Source organism: Hemicordylus capensis, chromosome 1 (assembly GCF_027244095.1).
Source record: "Hemicordylus capensis ecotype Gifberg chromosome 1, rHemCap1.1.pri, whole genome shotgun sequence".
Classification (NCBI taxonomy): domain Eukaryota; kingdom Metazoa; phylum Chordata; class Lepidosauria; order Squamata; family Cordylidae; genus Hemicordylus; species Hemicordylus capensis.
In genome coordinates this window covers 362,821,994-362,841,515 of record NC_069657.1, presented here as the reverse complement: position 1 = coordinate 362,841,515, position 19,522 = coordinate 362,821,994, and the positions used below count along the sequence as shown (strand labels likewise).

The following is a 19,522-nucleotide window of genomic DNA, read 5'->3' as shown; positions in this document are numbered from 1 at the left end:
ATCTCTCACCTATATCTTTCTTAAATTACCAGATCAACCCTTCACTTAAATACCCATGAAGAGTTAGATAAACTATATCCAAATTTTAAACATTGGTTCTGTTTCAGGATTGCCCTTTTTCTTAAAGATTAATGAAATATTTCTCTTAGGAGGTAATAACTAAAGCTGAGGAGCTGGTTCGCTTGCATCATGAATACCAAAGAAATCTGAAAGCTTTTGAAATATGGCTAGAAAAAGAACAGGAAGCACTTAACTGTTTATCACATCTTGAAGGTGATCCAGAGAGACATGAAGCAACACTCCGGGAACTCCAGGTAGAGTTTCTTATATACTTAAGTTAAAACATTTTGGCCTATTTGGAGCTATTGGTAATATGTGTGAGAAGATTATGCAACAGTATATGACACTTTTTTCAGTAAAAGTTGATGGGTGTAGGAATGCTGTTCTCATTAGAGTGGGCGGGCAGGGCTGTGTGCCCAGCTCCATGGGCAGACATAGGGGCTGCCATCTTGCTCTCCCCACATGTGACGCCGGCCAGCCAATCAGGGAGGAAGCGCCTGCATAAGAATAGGCTTCCTAGTACTTCACCCAGTTGCTCCAGGCAAGGCATCCATCTGCCCATCCCGTACTCAGTGAGGGTTATCCTGTTGCCATTGGGGCCAAGTAGGACTTTTTTGGATCACACCAGATTGGCACTGGATGCGGCCTTTTTTCATCTACTTCTCACTGAGTTTTATGATAGGGATTCCATTGGATTTGGATTCCTTGGTCACTTTGCAAGAGAGTGTGGGTTGGGGTAGCCTGTTTTGGTAACCGAGTTGGGCTGGAGGATCATTTAAGGTGGGAGGGTGTTGACAAACAGCCCTTCAAGGTTTTGTGGCCCATCGGGCTGGGATTGGCCCCTACTTGGAGGGTGGCTTGGCTCACGGCTCAGAGTTTTGCAGGTTGGGGTTGGTCAGGCTGCCCTTCCCTTAGCGGGCAAAAGTCCCATGGGGAGACGATTTCAGTACTCAGTGCCTGGCTGAATTGGCACCTGGCCCTTCATCCTGCTGTGGAGCAGTTCTCCTTATGGGGCTGACCCACATGGGTGGAGTACCCGCATTCTGATTAGTTTAAGATCTGGTTCGAGATCCGTCGATGCCCATAAGAATGGGTTCTGCGCCTGCGCAGGAACCACACGGTAGCCATGCCTAAGCTCGTCGAAGCGTCTAAGCCACGCCCCACGCTGCTGCGTGCTATTTAAGGCGCGGCTAAGGCGCGTAGTCCCTCAGTTCTTTTCCGACCGCCTTGTGTCTTGGACCTGCGGTCTGTGCCTCTTCGTCGTACATAGTACCTCTTTCGTTCATCCTCTTGACCACGGACTGGAATTTTGGACTTCGTTGACTCTGACTACGGAACGGCATACGGTGATTCTCTGGCTTTGACTCGGACTGTTTCTTGGTGACTTCTGGTGAGCGGACGCGGAACGGCTTTGACCACTGACTATGGCTGACGGAAAGAAATCGTTTAAATGGTGCGAGGGTTGCAGGGCTAAGTTGCCTTCTAAAGACCTCCACGACCTCTGCCTTTTGTGCCTTGGTGAGGAGCATAACGTCTCCTCCTGTAAAATCTGTCTGTCCTTTTCAAAACAGACGCGAAAGAATCGGGCTCTTCGCCTTCGTGCGGCAATTTATGATAATGTTCTGAGCCCTTCTACACCTGGCACACCTCGACCTTCGACGTCTACCGTGCGTGCCACTCCGACACCGAAAACGCCGAAACTCTCATCGACGTCGACTGCGCGTAAACCTTCTGATGCGGTTCCCGCCAAAACCGTGTCGATGTCGAAAAGCCCCTCGACATCAGAGAAAGGCTCGGTGTCGGTACGGTCTTCATCGAAGAATTCCTCTTTCACCTCGAAGTCCTCCCGTCACTCTAAGGAACGTGACAAGGCTTCCAAACATCGACGCGAAGATGTCTCCACTCCGAGTGGTTCTAAACGTCAGAGAACCCGGGAGAGCCCACGGGGCCATACGCCGTCTCCCTCCTCGGCTCAACCATTGATACCGGTTAGTACGCCGAGACCTTTGACATCGACATCGACCGACTCCTCGACGCATACGTTGGTCCCACAAGTATTGCCGACTCCCTCGGCATCGATGGTCATCGATATTGATGCCCCAGCTCTCCAGCTTCCGGTTTCGGACACGTCGACATCGATAGTAATCGACGCCGAGCGATCCGCCGAGACTGTCTCTGCACATGCGTCGACCTCATGCGACGTCGAACAAGATTTGGTCCTTCCTCACTCTTCACAGCCTTCGATGCCGGCAGCAAGGAGTCTTTCTCCAGCTCCTACGCCTTTGGCATCTTCTGCTTCGCCTTCGACACCACAAGCTTCAATACTTGTTCCCTCAGCATTGCACACTCCAGTCCTCTCGGCTTCAACTCAAGTCACTCCTCGGTATCGAGCGCCGATACCACCATTCCAAGTGGTCGATGCTGAAGCTGAGGAATCTTTACCAGCTGCAACTCGGTCGCTTTTATCACTTTTGGACTCGACATCGAGCGGCCGCTCGACATTCACTGGTTTCCCATCAATTGGCTTAGATGCTCAAGAAGTGACAGCTCCTTCGTCACGACCTCCTGCTTCTTCATCCTCCAGCCGCTTACCTCAGACACCTTGGCATTCTTGTGGGTACCGCCACCCTTCATTGGGAGTCTCTTCTCCAACTGGTCCTTATAGAGATGAGACGAACCTGCCCTGGAGACCGGTTACACCTTCTCACCCCTTCACCACCTTTGGGACAGTGTCCACTCAAACACACCATTTCGCAGTGATCCACCGTGCCACACAGACGTTGTTAATCCAGTTTGCGTCTGCGTCCACACAAGCGAATCTACTGCCGCTTCTGACTACTGCTGCTACTCAAACCGCCCGTCATCGCGATGAGGGTGACCAACCACCACCTGCCTCTCCCTCAGAACATTATGGATCTTCTGATTTCGAATCTGATCCGGAAGACGCTGGTTCTATTGTCGAACCTCCGACTGACGTGGCCCCGGTGACCTACGTTTCACCAAACGATGAAATGAAAGCGTACCACAAGCAAATTCGGGCCATGGCCGATGCGCTGGGCTTGGATGACCGTTCCCAGCTGGCCACTATTGATGACCCTGTGTATAATTTCATGTTGAAAATACAATCAACTGCTCCAGTAGCCCTACCAATGTTACCTGTAATTACAAGGGCGGCTAAATGTGCTTGGGATGTACTCCATACCTCTACCCCGACCTCAGAAAAACTAGAAAACCTCTACAGAATTCAGGACAAAGATAACGGCTATCTCCTTAAACACCCGGCACCTAATTCATTGGTGATCGATTGCACAGCGGCATCTAAATCTGGCAAGAGATTCACTGTGCCTCCAGACAGAGAGGGCAGGAAACTTGACTTACTAGGAAGAAAGATATATTCGACTTCCTGCCTTTCTATCAAGGTGGCAAATTATGCAGCATGCACTGCTAAATATTCGCACGGCCTGTGGGAAGATTTAGAAAATGATATAGACTGCCTCTCCTTTGAAGACTTTAAGAAGAAGTTCCGCCAAACCCTGGAGAACTCCGGAGACTTAACGCGCAGACAGCTCAGTATTGCCAAACATTTGGCTGAGAGTGAGTCACGAGCAATGACTGCAGCAATAACATTAAGAAGACATGCTTGGCTGAGATCTACCAGCCTCCAGATGGACATGAGAGAAAAGATAGAAGGCTTGCCCTTCGACGGCACTGGTCTCTTCAGTGAAACAACTGATTCTACGATGGAGCAGCTTAAAAAATCTAAATTCACTGCAAAAACCTTTGCCTCTCATCCTTCTACCTCTACCTCTACGTCGTCCTCTTCATACCGGAACAACTACGGTAGATTCCGATCTTCTTACAAGCCTCAAGATAGACGTGACTTTAGGAAGCCCTACTCCTCTTACCAACGCCGCCAGTTCTATCAGAGAAAGAAGACTCCTCAATCCCAACGACCGAAGACGCAAGATGCCCAAAAGCGTCTTTGAAATTTTGGTTCGCCCATTGACACCTGCCCGCCTCCTCTCTCCGCATATCCCCCCTTTCCCGCCAGCAGGGGCACCTCCATCTGCCTTGACGGATCTCTCCATCCTTCCGTTCCAGCCCTTAATCAGGCTGGCAGGCCATGCCCCTGCGTGGCACCATATAACATCAGACTGGTGGGTCCTAAAAATCGTATCCTCTGGCTATGCGATCGAATTCAGGACTCTTCCACGTTTTACGGGGATGAAACTCACTCCGGCCTCGGAGCCGCTGCTTCAGGAAGTGAGGGAGCTTCTGGAGAAAGGGGCTATCGCCCCGGTGTCATGGGCAGACAGGCAAGGGGGGTTCTATTCAACATACTTTCAGATCCCGAAACGGGATGGGGGTCTCCGCCCCATCATGGACCTCTGACGCCTGAACAAATTTATCCACACCAAAAAGTTCCGTATGATGGCGTTGCAACAGATCCTCCCGCTGCTTCAGGGGGAAAAGTGGCTTGCGACGTTGGATATCAAGGATGCCTATTTTCATATCAATATACGTCCATGTCATCGCAAATACCTGCGATTCACTGTCGGCGACAGAGTGTTTCAATACAATGTATTGCCCTTCGGATTGTCCACCGCCCCAAGGGTCTTTACGAAATGTATGGCTGTGGTGATCGCACATCTAAGGACCAGGGGTGTGTCAATCTATCCGTACCTGGACGATTGGCTCCTGTCTGCAAGGGACGAAAACGAGTTAGTTTCGCACGTCCATTATGTAGTGAACCTGCTCCACGACTTGGGTATCCAAATAAATTGGAAGAAATCGCACCTGACGCCGACACCCGTACTCTCCTATATAGGAGCACTCCTAGACACGGCGCAACAAAGGGCGTTTCTCCCGGCAGACAGATTCACCTGCATCCAGAATCTTATCTTCCAAATTCAAGAACGTCCTCTACAACCGGCCAGGGTGATTCAACGCCTATTGGGTCTGATGGCATCTTGCAATACGGTGATCTTCTTTGCCAGACTCAAAATGAGGAAACTTCAGCTCTGGTTTCTTTCAGTTTTTCACCCCATCAGAGACAATCAATCGAGACGCCTTCTACTTCCATCAGAAGTCCTTCAATCACTCACCTGGTGGACAAACCACAGGAACTTACTCGAAGGAGTGCCCTTCCAGTCTCCTACCCCTTCGGTGTGGATGGCCACAGATGCCTCTCTCCAAGGGTGGGGAGCCCATTGTGGCAGCCACAAGATTCAAGGGAAATGGTCCCTCCAACGGTCCAAGCTGCACATCAATTTCCTCGAGCTTCTGGCTGTCTTCCAGGCCTTGCAGTCCTTCCTGCCAATACTTCAAGGGAAGGTTGTCCAAATCCACCTGGACAACACAACTGCTCAAGCCTATATAAATCGACAAGGAGGAACTGTCTCCCGCAGTCTGTGTGCTCTCAGTGTACAAATGTGGCACTGGTGTATTCTACACCGCATCTATCCCCTGGCTGTACATATCAAGGGTCTGGACAACACTCTGGCAGACGACCTCAGCAGGGTCTTCTTGCAGGACCGCCAGCACGAATGGGAAATCAGGACAGACGTGATAACTCCTTTCTTCAACCAGTGGATGAGGCCCTCTGTGGACCTGTTCGCTTGTTTGGAAAATGCGAAATGCGACCGCTTCTGTTCAAGAGCAGGCCACGACAATCTTTCACTGGGGGATGCCTTTCAGTTGGATTGGTCTCTGGAGACGCCATACATGTTCCCCCCCCTGCCGTTAATACCCAGGGTGGTAGCCCGCCTTCTTTCCAACCCGACCAACTGCATCCTAGTAACTCCTTGGTGGCCAAGACAACCTTGGTTTCCTCAAGTACGCAGACTGGCAAAGAACTGCTACAAGCACCTGCCTTGTTATCAAGATCTCCTCACTCAGGACGGAGGTCTCGTTCTGCATCCAGACATTCAAACCCTTCATCTGACTGTATGGAGGATAATCTGTTAACTCATATTCTGCTCAATCAGCGTAAAGAATCTACGCGCCAAAACTACAAACACAAATGGAACCGTTTTAGGTCTTATGCACGCACCAAAGGATTTCTCCCTCGGCGAGCTTCAATCCGTGAAGTTCTGCGATACCTTACATCTTTGAAGACCAAGGGTCTTGCTAACGTGTCCCTGAAGGTCCACTTGGCTGCCTTATCCGCATACCATCCTGGACACGATGGAAGTACGTTGTTCTCACATCCACTAAGTAAAGCCTTCCTGAAAGGCCTGTCTCGAGTATATCCTGCAGTCAAGATGCCGGTAGAACCATGGAGCCTATCGTTGGTCCTGTCTTCACTGACTCAGGCTCCGTTTGAACCCATGGCCACGTCCTCCCTCAAACTACTTTCCTGGAAGACAGCCTTCCTGATTGCAGTCACATCAGCAAGACGTGTTAGTGAACTGACAGCTCTTAGAGTTGACTCGCCTTACACAGTTTTTCACCCAGACAAAGTCCGCATGCGCCTCGATCCGGCGTTTCTACCAAAAGTTGTTTCTAACTTCCACTTAAACCAGGATATCATCTTACCTACTTTCTTCGGGAACCCTTCCTCTGCCTTGGAAAAATCATTACATGCTATGGATGTGCGTCGTGCCCTCCTATACTACATGGATTGCACGAAACCCTTTAGACTTTCCACTCGTCTATTCATATCCTATACGGGACCGAACAAAGGTTCTCCTATCTCCAGGCAAAGATTGTCCGGATGGCTGGTGGAACTCATTCTGCTAACTTATCGTCTACAGCATAAATCACCTCCTGAGGCCATTAAAGCCCACTCCATCAGGGCTCAGGCTTCCTCTGCTGCACACCTTTCCGGGGTTGCATTTGGGGACATCTGCAAAGCTGCTACCTGGTCTTCAGAATCCCCGTTTATAAAACACTACGCCATAGACGTACGCTCAGCTGCGGAGGCTACCTTCGGGAGAAGTGTATTAAAACAGGTGTTACATTAGCCACTACTGCTCCCTCCTCCTATTGGAGCTTGCTAAACACCCATTCTTATGGGCATCGACGGATCTCGAACCAGATAAACAGGTTGCTTACCTGTAACTGATGATCTGGTAGAGATCCGTCGATATCCATAAGACCCTCCCGACCTTCCCCTCTGCAGTAGTGCTACGTCTCTGTGCGTACTGGTGTGTGGCTTCTCCTCTTCGGATCTTCTGTCCTGTGTCGTGGATGAACTCACCTGATAGATGATCGTCCTCTGCAGCGGTCGTCCAAGAACTGAGGGACTACGCGCCTTAGCCGCGCCTTAAATAGCACGCAGCAGCGTGGGGCGTGGCTTAGACGCTTCGACGAGCTCAGGCATGGCTACCGTGTGGTTCCTGCGCAGGCGCAGAACCCATTCTTATGGATATCGACGGATCTCTACCAGATCATCAGTTACAGGTAAGCAACCTGTTTTTCCTCATTGCAGGTTCTATGTATATAATTCCAATAAAGTGGCCCTAGTTTTCTCTAATTTTGCATGTCCTGTCTTTATTGGGGCCTGGAGGTGCAACTTCCAAATCCCCTTAAGCAATAGGTATCAGTGACTGCAACAGGTTACATAACGTAAAGCACTCAGCTGCCTTAGATGAGAATTGGATGTATTCCAATATAAAATTTTGAAATATAAGAAGTAATGTCAATGTTTTTGTATTTTTAGGAATTACAAGTGCGTTGTGCTGAGGGACAGGCATTACTTAACACAATACTCCAAGTCAGGGAAGAAGTGATACCATGGGGTATACCCCAATTGGAAGACAGAATACTAGAGTCTGTACGTCAAGACTGGACTGTCTATCAACGCAAACTTTCTGAGGTCAGGACACAGTTAAACACAACACTAAGCAGACTGAGGCTGATGGAAAACAAATTCATGAAAATGGATGATTGGCTCAAAACTCTGGAGGAGAAAGTTAATATCAGGACTAGCCGACAGTCTGACAGAGCCACAAAAGAGATGCAACTGCAACAAATGAAGGTAATTGAGTTAGATTATGATGCTCTGTGCTTATGCCATAGATTTAATACAGCTGTGTATGATATGTTTATTTGCAGTATTCCATGATGTTCATCACTTAATCAAGGGATATATGGATATGCTATTTCAGTGGCGGCCAGTGATGGTGGTGCAGGGCGGGTGCAAGAGGTGCCCTCAAGTGGTGGCTGCCCCACTAGCACTCACGGCACTCATCTGGCCTCTGCGCATTGCTGACCATGCAAATGGCCGCTGCACATACACAGAGGCCAGGTGAAAGCTGTAGGTGGGTCAGCTGCTACTCAGGATGCCAGGCAGCGTGCTGGTGGTATGGCCGGCAAGGTGCTTCTCCTTGCTGCTTCTGCTGCGCTGCCCTCACCAGCCACCATTGGGCTATTATCAGGTATGGCAGATAAGGAGCGACACACACACCCCACACTGCCCTCATTGGCCGCCACTGGGCTATTCACTTCCACAACGGTGGGGAACCAGTTTGAATGGTTCACTCAACAAATCTATGGAGCCTTTGGATTCCAGAATACTCTGGATTTACAAGAATAGGGGATTTACATGACGATGTCAGACATGTCTGGATTTTCAAGAATGGAGCATGAGTTGACTAGGTATCAATAGAGTCAGCTCTTTGAATGTCTGATTGAGTGGAATATCAGGAGAGTTGCCCCCCGCCCGTATTCAGTCTCCAAGTTTAATAGGGAATGCCTGTTTTGATGTGATTTGTACTCTAAACAGGTGTAGAGCTTGGGGATAGGGATTTGCGAATCGATTCGGGTACAAAACGATTTGTACCCAAATCTACCTGTTTGGGGTGATTTGTGGACAAATCACCCCTGTGGTAGCTGGCCAGATTTGGGTCCAAAACAAATCGCCCAGATTTCAGACCTGAAAAATTAAAAGATTCAGACCTCCATTTTGTGGTGATCTCTCTTGCTGACTACATTTTGTGTCAGGATTTTTTAAAAAAATCCCAGCCTCCTGAGCTTCAGATTGGTGATTTACAGTGTGCAACGATTGGCTGGTGACTCCTCCCAGTTCCAGTTTGTCTCGTTTCCATTCAAATCTTATGTTGCATTCAAATCCATTCAAATCTTATGGTGAATGACCCCACATTGGCTAGGGGAAGGGTCAAAGAAGGGACAAGAGTGGGGGGAGTTCAAAGGAGGGATTTTCAAATGTACTTAAGGAGGCAGCCAGTTACCATTCTGCCTTTCTGCCTCGTGGGAGAAGAGAGAGAGAGAAAGCTTTGCTTTGTGTTGCCTGTCTGCTTGCCTGGAGTGGGTTCTCTGCTTTTTGTTTCTGCTTTCCTGATTGAGGAAGAGAGAAGAGAATTTTTTTCACCCCCTTCCTGCTGCTGCGCCTGCTGTCTGTGCAAATTGATTTGGGCGCAAAACAATTTGTACCTGAATCTGTTTCGGGAGATTTGTGGACAAAACAAATCACTCCTCTGCTAGCTGGCCAGACCAAAATCAATCATGGGTGATTCGATTTGGGTACAAATCGAATCAAAAAAATTTATTTGTGCACATCCCTACTTGGGGATGCTCCTCAATCTTTCTCTACTCCTAGATAAACAGGTCACACTTGTGGATAAGAGTCCCATTTTATCAGCTACGTTGTTGTACAGGTTCCATCTCCCTTTTTGGAGATTGGAATCTCACCACATATTCATGCTGTTGCAACATCAAGTACTGACTTTTGTAATAGACTATATATATGGAGCTTCCCTTGAAGCTGATGTAGAATGCTATGGCTCACCTTACTGGAACATAGCACGCTGCCTTATACTGTCAGACCATTGGTCCACGTGGCTCGGTATTGTTTACACTGACTGGCAACCACTCTCCAAGGTTTCAGGCAGGAGTCTTTCCCAGCCTTACCTGGAGATTCTAGGGATTGAACCTGGGGCCTTTTGCATGTAAAGCAGATGCTCTGCCACTGAGCTACAGCCCCATCCCTTCTGATGAATTTGGTAAGGCGGTGATCTGTCAAATCAGTTTTACTGCAATTGCTCTGGCTACTTTTGAGCTTCTTGGCTCAATTCAATATGCTGATGTTTACCTTAAAAGCCTTTCACAGTCTGGGACCAAGATTCCTTAAAGACCATTTCTCCTGGATGAATCCCTATGCCACATGATCATCTAGTCAAACCCTGCTCCATATACCCTGGTTATGCAAAGTGTAGTCATCAACTGCTAAGAGTAGAGCTTTTCTACAGTTGTTCTGAAACTCTGGGATCAATTCCCTAGAGAGATCAGGAACAGCTCTGACATCATAACTTCTGCAATGGCTGCAAAGCTTATATTTCTCATGTGGCCTTGAAAGGTTGATAAGATGAAAGGCTGCTAAATTTGTTGTGTTTTATTGTAGATTGTCATGTTTCACATTTCATTGCAGTTTTTAATTGTTTCATTGCAATTCTATATTAACAGCCTTGAGCTAGGAACAATGATACAAGAAATTTTCAAATAAGAAAATAAACGTTACAATATGTGTTCATAGCATACTGGTTACACAGCTGCTTTACCATGCATCCATTCAGTCTAAGAAGGCAAATATGAATAAAAAAAGAATCCTAGATTGGATTGTGTGAATTAGCCTCAGTATTTTCTTCCAAGTCACTGCTTGTGAATATTCAACTATAGCCAGTTCAAAATGGTGCTGGTGACAGCACACATGAAAAAAGATGGGTACACCAAGAACACTCTCATTGGGATGTCATCTGTGGATGTCCCAATACCCAGTGCATCCCTTCAACCTCCTTCTTTACATGTCCTGCCACCAATATTGTTTCAACCAGCCCACATTTTTTAGCGAATGAGGGAAATATAATAAAATCCACCTATGACATCCAGATTAACACTGTGGACATGCAGTCCAAAAAAAGCATGTATCAGCACCTACATATCCACTTCTGAAGGAAGGGTGCTCAGTTGTGTGTGTGTGTGTGGGGGATTTTTGCCCCTCTCCCCTTCCCTCAGAAGTGCTCTGTGCAATGTGCAGTTGTGTCCATGAGGATCATGTGACATAGAATATTAATTTGGATTCTACTGAATTCCTTTCAAATTCTTTTTCATAGAAGAATGATATGTATTCAAAGTAGGATCCTTATATTTTAAGAATTATAATTATAGAATTATACACACACCACACTTCTACCATTAATTCAAACACGTAGATTCACAGACCACATTTATTTGCATACGCACACTTCATTCACACAAATTATTTTTATACTATTTTTAAAATTGTATCGTGTTATTAATGTGTTTTTATCTATTATGATTTTATCTTTTGATGAATTTTAAATGTGTTATGTTTTATGTTTTTAATTCTGTACACCACCTAAAGATCTGGTTCGAGATCCGTCGATGTTCATAAGAATGGGTTCTGCGCCTGCGCAGGAACCCCACGGTATCCATGCCTGAGCTCGTCGAAGCGCCCAAGCCACGCCCCCATGCTGCTGCGTGCTATATAAGGCGCGGCTGAGGCACGTAGTCCCTCAGTTCTTTTCCGACCGCCTTGTGTCCTGGACCTGTGGTCCGTGCCTCTTCGTCTTTACTAGTTCCTCGGTTGTTCATCTATCCTCTTGACTCGGACTGGAAATATCGGAATTCTCTGGCTCTACTTACGGAACGGCTTTCGGAAATCTCTGGCTCTCGTTTTGGACTGGCTTCGGTGACTTCTGGCGAACGGACGCAGAACAGCTTCGACCTTGCTATGGCTGACGGAAAAAAAATCTTTCAAATGGTGTGAAGGCTGCAGAGCTAAGTTACCCTCCAAGGACCTTCATGACCTCTGCCTTTTGTGCCTTGGTGAGGAGCATAACGTCTCCTCGTGTAAAATCTGTCTGTCTTTCTCGAAACAGACTCGGAAGAATCGGGCTCTTCGCCTCCGTGCGGCGATTTACGATGAAGTTTTGAGCCCGTCTACACCGGGCACTCCTCGACCGTCGACATCTAAGGCGCCAAAGCCTTCTTCGACGTCGAGCAGAGAAAAAACCTCTTACATAATTCCCGCCAAAACGTCGTCTATGTCGAAAAGCGCCTCGACTTCAGATAGACGCTCGACACTCGAAAAGACATCATCAAAGAGTTCAAGCTCTTCTACCTCGAAGCCCTCACATCACTCCAAAGACCGTGAGAAGGCTTCCAAACATCGTCATGATGACCTCTCGACTCTGACTGACTCCAAACGTCGAAAGACTCGCGAGAGCCCGCGGGGACACACACCATCTCCCTCTACGGCGCAGTCATCAGAATCGAGGTCGAGGCCATCGACGTCGACTGACTCCGCAGTACAGACGGTGATTCTGGAGGAGCTACCCGTTTCCTCGACACCGATAGTTATCGACGTGGATGCCCCTTCGACGCATTCTCCCGTTACCGACATGTCGACGTTGAGAGTGCTCGATGCCGAACCACCTCAACTGACTACATCGGACCCTGTTTCCTCCTTCAACACCAGACGAGTTTTGCCTGACGACAAACGGGCTTCGAACCTTCAGCGATCTCCACGAGCTTCGATACCAACAACAAGAACTCTCTCACCGGCTCCAACACCTTTGGCTTCGTCTGCCTCTCCATCGACACCACAAGCCTCGGCCTTTGCGCCGTCCACCTTGCACACTCCAGTCCTGTCAACAGCGATGCAAGTAACCCCTCGATATCGACCCCCGATACCGACCTTCCAGATGGTGGATGTCGATGCCGAAGAATCTCTCCCAGCAGCAACCTGATCTCTTCTGTCTCTCCTGGACTCGACGTCGAGCGGCCGCTCGACATTTACCGGCTTCCCTTCAGTGGGCGTTGAAGCCGAGGGAGGAACACCTACCTTGTCTCATCCTCCAGCTCCACCATCCTCCAACAACTTGCCACACACTCCTTGGCACTCCTGTGGTTATAGACACCCTTCCTTAGGGATCTCTTCTCCAGCTGGCCCCTACAGAGATGGCGTTAACCTGCCCTGGAGACAAGTGACACCTGCTCATCCCTTTGCAATTTTTACGACAATTGCGACCCAAACATGTGGCTCCATGAACAACCATTGCGCCACACAGACTTCACCACTCCACCTTAAGTCTACATCTACACAGACAAGTTTCCTAAAACTACAAAGCAATTCAGCCACGCAAACGGATCCTCACTGTGCTGAGGACGCTCAGCTGCAGCCTGCCTCTCCTTCAGAACACTACGGCTGCTCTGACTTTGAGTCCGACCCTGAAGACACCAGTTCCATTGTGGAACCACCTACGGCTGTGGCACCGGTAACTTATGTTTCACCAAATGATGAAATGAAAGCATACCACAAACAGATTCGGGCCATGGCTGATGCTCTTGGTCTAGATATCCAGTCGCAGTTGGCAACTATCGAGGACCCGGTATATAAATTTATGTTGAAGACTCAGATGACAGCCCCAGTTGCCCTTCCAATGTTACCAGTAATTACAAGGGCTGCGAAATGCGCTTGGGAAGTCCTCCACACTTCCACCCCGACGTCAAAGAAATTGGAAAGTCTCTATAGAATTCAAGATAAGGACAATGACTATCTGCTCAAGCACCCGGCGCCTAACTCTCTAGTAATAGATTGTGCCACGGCGTCTAAGTCTGGCAAGAGGTACACAGTCCCTCCTGATAAGGAAGGTAGAAAACTGGACCTATTGGGAAGGAAGATCTATTCAATCTCTTGCCTTTCTATTAAGGTAGCAAACTATGCGGCCTGCACTACAATGTACACTCATGGTCTCTGGGAACAGTTGGAGAAAGATTTGGACTGCCTATCCTTAGAAGACTTTAAAGCTAAATTCCACCAAGTCTTAGAGAACTCTGGAGACCTAACACGCAGACAGCTCAGCATTGCCAAACATCTAGCTGAGAGCGAATCTCGGGCAATGGCGGCAGCGGTAACCCTGAGAAGACACGCTTGGCTGCGGTCTACGGGACTCCAAATGGATATGAGAGAAAGAATAGAAGGATTACCATTTGATGGTACTGGCCTTTTCAGTGAAACAACTGACTCCACTATGGAGCAGTTAAAGAAATCAAAATTCACTGCAAAAACTTTCAGCTCGCATCCCTCGACCTCTTCCTCAACATCAGCGTACAGGAACAACTATGGAAAATTCAGACCTTCCTACAGGTCACAAGACAGGCGTGACTTTAGGAAGCCCTACTCGTCTTACCAGCGTCGCCCGTTCTATAATAAGAAAAAGGCTCCTCAATCACAGCGAGTGAAGCCACAAGAACCCCAAAAGCGTCTTTGAAACTGTGGACTGCCCATCGACACCAACCTCCCTACCGTCTCCATACACCCCCCCTTCCCTGCCAGCGGGGGCCTCTCCACCAGCACTGACGGATCTCTCCATCCTTCCGTCCCTGCCAACGATCAAACTGGCAAGCCATGCCCCCGCATGGCACAACATAACATCGGACCGGTGGGTCCTGAAGATTATAACATATGGTTACGCAATAGAATTCAGGACTCTTCCACGCTTCACGGGGGTGAGATGCACTCCCTCCTCGAGGCTGCTTCTGCAGGAGGTGAAGGAACTTCTGGAAAAGGGGGCTATTGCCCCGGTGTCATGGGCAGACAGGCTGACGGGGTTCTATTCACACTATTTTCAGATCCCCAAGAGGGATGGGGGGATCCGTCCCATCATGGACCTCCGTTGCCTGAACAAGTTTATCCACGTCAAAAAGTTCCGTATGATGGCGTTGCAACAGATCCTCCCACTACTCCAGGGGGAAAAGTGGCTTGCGACGCTGGATCTCAGGGACGCCTATTTTCATATCAATATACGTCCGGACCACCGCAAATACCTACGTTTCACTGTCGGCGACAAAGTGTTTCAGTACAATGTATTGCCCTTCGGACTGTCCACCGCTCCGAGGGTTTTTACAAAATGTATGGCAGCAGTGATTGCCCATCTAAGAACCAGGGGTGTATCGGTCTACCCTTACCTAGACGACTGGCTCCTGACTGCAAAAGTCAAAGACGAGTTAGTTTTGCACATCCAGTATGTAGTGAACCTACTTCACGATTTGGGCATCGAGATAAACTGGAAGAAATCGCATCTGGAACCATCACCTATAATCTCCTACATAGGGGCAATCCTAGACACAACACAACAAAGAGCTTTTCTCCCGGAGGAGAGATTCAACTGCATCCTGAACCTAATCTCCGAGTTTCAAGATCATCCCCTACAGCCAGCCCGTATGATTCAACGTCTGTTGGGCCTTATGTCAGCTTGCAATACAGTAATCTATTATGCGAGACTCAAGATGAGAAAGCTCCAACTCTGGTTTCTTTCAGTATTTCGTCCAATCAGAGACAGTCAATCAAAGCGCCTTCTACTTCCCCCAGAAGTACTCCGGTCGCTCTCCTGGTGGACCAAGCGGAAGAACCTACTCGAGGGAGTACCCTTTCGGTCCCCCTCCCCTTCGGTTTGGATGGCGACAGATGCCTCGCTCCAGGGCTGGGGGGCCCATTGCGACAACCACAAAATTCAAGGGAAGTGGTCCCCTCAACGTGCCAAATTGCACATCAACTTCCTAGAGCTTCTGGCTGTTTTTCAAGCACTACAGTCATTCCTACCTGTCCTTCAAGGGAAAATTGTTCAGATCCACCTCGACAACACAACCGCCCAGGCATATATAAACCGCCAGGGAGGGACGGTCTCCCGGAGTCTGTGTGCTCTCAGTGTTCAAATGTGGCACTGGTGTATTCTACACCGCATTTACCCCAAAGCTGTTCACATCAAAGGCTTGGACAACACCTTAGCAGACGACCTGAGCAGAGTCTTCTTGCAGGACTGTCAGCACGAATGGGAACTCCGGACGGATGTGATAACTCCCTTCTTCAACCGGTGGATGAGGCCTTCAGTGGACCTCTTTGCTTGCTCAGAGAACACGAAATGCGATCGCTTCTGTTCAAGGGCGGGCCACGACATTCTGTCTCTCGGAGATGCTTTTCAGTTGGATTGGTCCCTAGAGACACCTTACATGTTTCCCCCCCTGCCATTAATACACAGAGTGGTAGCTTGTCTTCTCTGCAATCCGACCAACTGCATCCTAGTGACTCCATGGTGGCCAAGGCAACCTTGGTTTCCGCAAGTACGCAGACTGGCGAAGAACTGCTACAAGCACCTACCTTCCTATCCGGATCTCCTCACTCAAGACGGAGGTCTCGTCCTGCACCCAGACGTCCAAACCCTCCATCTAACAGTGTGGAAGATAGTCTGCTGACTCATATCCTACTCAACCAGCGCAAAGAATCTACGCGCCGCAACTACAAGCGCAAGTGGGACCGTTTTAGGTCATATGCACGCTCCAAGGGATTCCTTCCTAAACGGGCCTCAGTCCGGGAGGTTCTACGATACCTTACGTCTTTGAAAGCAAAAGGCCTGGCCAACGTGTCTTTGAGAGTCCATTTATCTGCCTTGTCCACATACCATCCAGGCAGTGACAGCTCTACACTGTTCTCGCACCCATTGAGCAAGGCCTTCCTGAAAGGCCTGTCAAATGTGTACCCTACAATCAGAACACCAGTAGATCCATGGAGTTTATCGCTGGTTCTTTCGTCACTGACTCAGGCTCCCTTTGAGCCCATGGCTACGTCCTCCCTTAAACACCTTTCTTGGAAGACGAGCTTCCTGATTGCTATCACAACAGCAAGACGTGTGAGTGAACTGGCGGCTCTCAGGGTGGACCCCCCTTATACTTTATTTCAACCTGACAAAGTCCGCATGCGTTTAGACTCTACTTTCCTACCAAAAGTTATATCCGACTTCCACTTGAACCAGGATATCATCTTACCTACATTCTTTGGGAACCCTACTTCTGCTCTGGAGCGCTCGTTACATGCTCTAGACGTGCGCCGTGCACTCCTATACTACATGGAGGGCACAAAACCCTTTAGGCTCTCTACTCGTCTATTCATATCGTATAAAGGGCCAAGGAAAGGATCCCCAATTTCGAGACAAAGATTGTCCAGATGGCTGGTAGAGCTTATTCTCCTGACATATCATCTACAAGGCAAATCACCTCCAGAAGCCATTAAAGCCCACTCCACCAGGGCTGAAGCTTCCTCCGCTGCACACCTCTCTGGGGTCTCGTTCAGGGATATCTGTAAGGCCGCAACTTGGTCTTCGGAGTCTCCCTTTATTAAGCACTACGCCATAGATGTACGCTCTGCGGCAGAGGCCACCTTTGGGAGAAGTGTTTTGAAACAGGTGTTGTTGTGACTACTGCTCCCCCCTCTTACTGGAGCTTGCTAAACACCCATTCTTATGAACATCGACGGATCTCGAACCAGATAAACAGGTTGCTCACCTGTAACTGATGATCTGGTAGAGATCCGTCGATATTCATAAGACCCTCCCAACTTTCCCCTCTGCAGTAGTGCTACTTCTATGTGCGTACAGGTGTGTGGCTTCTATCCTCTTCAGGATATCCCCCCTTTTTTCATAGATGAACTTACCTAATTTAAACAAAAACAAAAAAGAAGAAAAGGCTTTAGATGATCGTCCTCCACGGCGGTCGTCCAAGAACTGAGGGACTACGCGCCTCAGCCGCACCTTATATAGCACGCAGCAGCGTGGGGGCGTGGCTTGGGCGCTTCGACGAGCTCAGGCATGGATACCGTGGGGTTCCTGCGCAGGCGCAGAACCCATTCTTATGAATATCGACGGATCTCTACCAGATCATCAGTTACAGGTGAGCAACCTGTTTATTCTTATACTAGGCAGTATATAAATTCAGTGAATGAATGATAAAAAGAGGAATGTGTCCAATTTTCTGTTTTCATTTCACAAGTCCCTAAACCACATTTTGTTACTTCTTTGTTGTAAATTATGATTTATGTATTTATTTGCTTCAGAAATGGCATGAAGAAATCACAATCTATAAAGATGAAGTTGAAGAAGTTGGATTGTTGGCCCAGCAAATCCTAGAGGAGACTCATACATCTAGTAGGATGGGTAGACAAGCTACCCACCTTGCCTCTCGGTTCCAAGCTCTCATCCTTCATGTACTGGTGAGTAGTGAAAAAGATATTATGCAGTGATGTTTGAAAAGAAGCTGGATGTCTTTTATTATTGCATATGTTTCACAGATACATAAACCTTGGGCCTACATTATTCAGGAGTGCCAAATTCCATTTCATTTGAATTGCTACTGATATTAATGGTATGTAGGATATATTAAAAAGTATGTGATTTGTTTTCTATTTGTTTCATTGCTGAGAAAACGTGTCCATTTATTCTGAAAAACCTGTGAGTAGTCTTATTCAATTTCTTTTACTACAGTTGTCAGACTTATTTCTTTTCATCGTAAGAAAACTGGATGAGAATTGGTTCCTTTCTAAAGGCATTTTCAGCATATATTTTAAGGATGAAATGGGCATATGCAAAAATATTGAGGGGAGGCAAGATCAGAGGATAGCTAGGTCCCTGCAGTTTTGTCAACTTCTTCCCCAGTGTTAACGCCCTTCTGGATGTTCACAGTTCTGGGGAGTCATCAGATTTTGTGCAAATATTTTTCTTTTCCTTCCTCTCACCTCATACTAGGAGTATTCTTTCTGAGACATTTTTCTAGGCCTGTGCTGTTCTGTGCCGTTATATGCTGTGCTGTTATATGCTGCCCACTCTGAATTCCATGTTAACTACAGGAATTACTCAGTGTGTGTGTGTGTGTGTGTGTGTGTGTGTAAATATGAGTAACTGTGTTAGTCCACAGAGGCAAAATAAAAAAATTAAGTGATATGTTACTACAGGCATAATAGATTTTATTGTAGCATGAATTACATTGGATATTTGAAGCGGGTCTTTGTGTATGGCAATAATGATGTGTCTAGTAGTAATCCAAAAGTAAGTACATTTTCCTGAGATAGGTTTTATTTATGAATAGGGTACTTTGCAGTTATTGATAGAGATCTGGATATCAAGAAATAGAACATATACAGTTCAACATACAAAAGCCAATCTAACTTTTTATTTAAAATTTGCTTGCAGGAGCAAATTAAATTCCTTGAAGAAGAAGTTCGAAGTATGGAGGAATCTGAACTGGCTCTCGGTGTTTACAAAGATTGGTTTGGAGCTACTCTCAGGAAATTCAGAAATGTGGCGACCAAGTCTGATGTAGTAGATAAAGCAGCAATGGAGAAAAAAATGCAAAAAATTGAGGTATCATTCATTCAGTGTCTGCATTTGTCACTGTATATTCATATTGTTTTTAGTGTTTTAATTGGTTTTAAATTGTTTTGAATTGTTTTAAAATTGTTTTTATATGTGTTTTAAATGGTGTTTGTTTTTATATCTTTTAAAAATTGTTGTGCACTGCCCAGAGCCTTTGGATGGGGTGGTCTCTAAATGTAATAAATAAATAAAATAAATATGTGGGCAGTTAAAAATCAAAGGAATAAATTACTAATATCCTTGCAATTAATAAATGAAACATGCAGAGGATTTCAAAC

General features: G+C 47.4%; 1 protein-coding gene across 19 annotated transcripts in view; it reads left to right on the top strand.

The window, feature by feature from the left end:
* Positions 1-19,522, top strand: part of SYNE1 (spectrin repeat containing nuclear envelope protein 1) — a 575,028-nt gene that overhangs the window by 273,451 nt on the left and 282,055 nt on the right. For all 19 annotated transcript variants that reach the window (XM_053292895.1, XM_053292839.1, XM_053292877.1 and 16 more), the window contains 4 exons: positions 150-314; positions 7,724-8,041; positions 17,930-18,085; positions 19,062-19,232. In XM_053292895.1, coding sequence (XP_053148870.1) covers positions 150-314; positions 7,724-8,041; positions 17,930-18,085; positions 19,062-19,232 — 810 coding nt within the window. The remainder of the gene's footprint in view (positions 1-149; positions 315-7,723; positions 8,042-17,929; positions 18,086-19,061; positions 19,233-19,522) is intronic.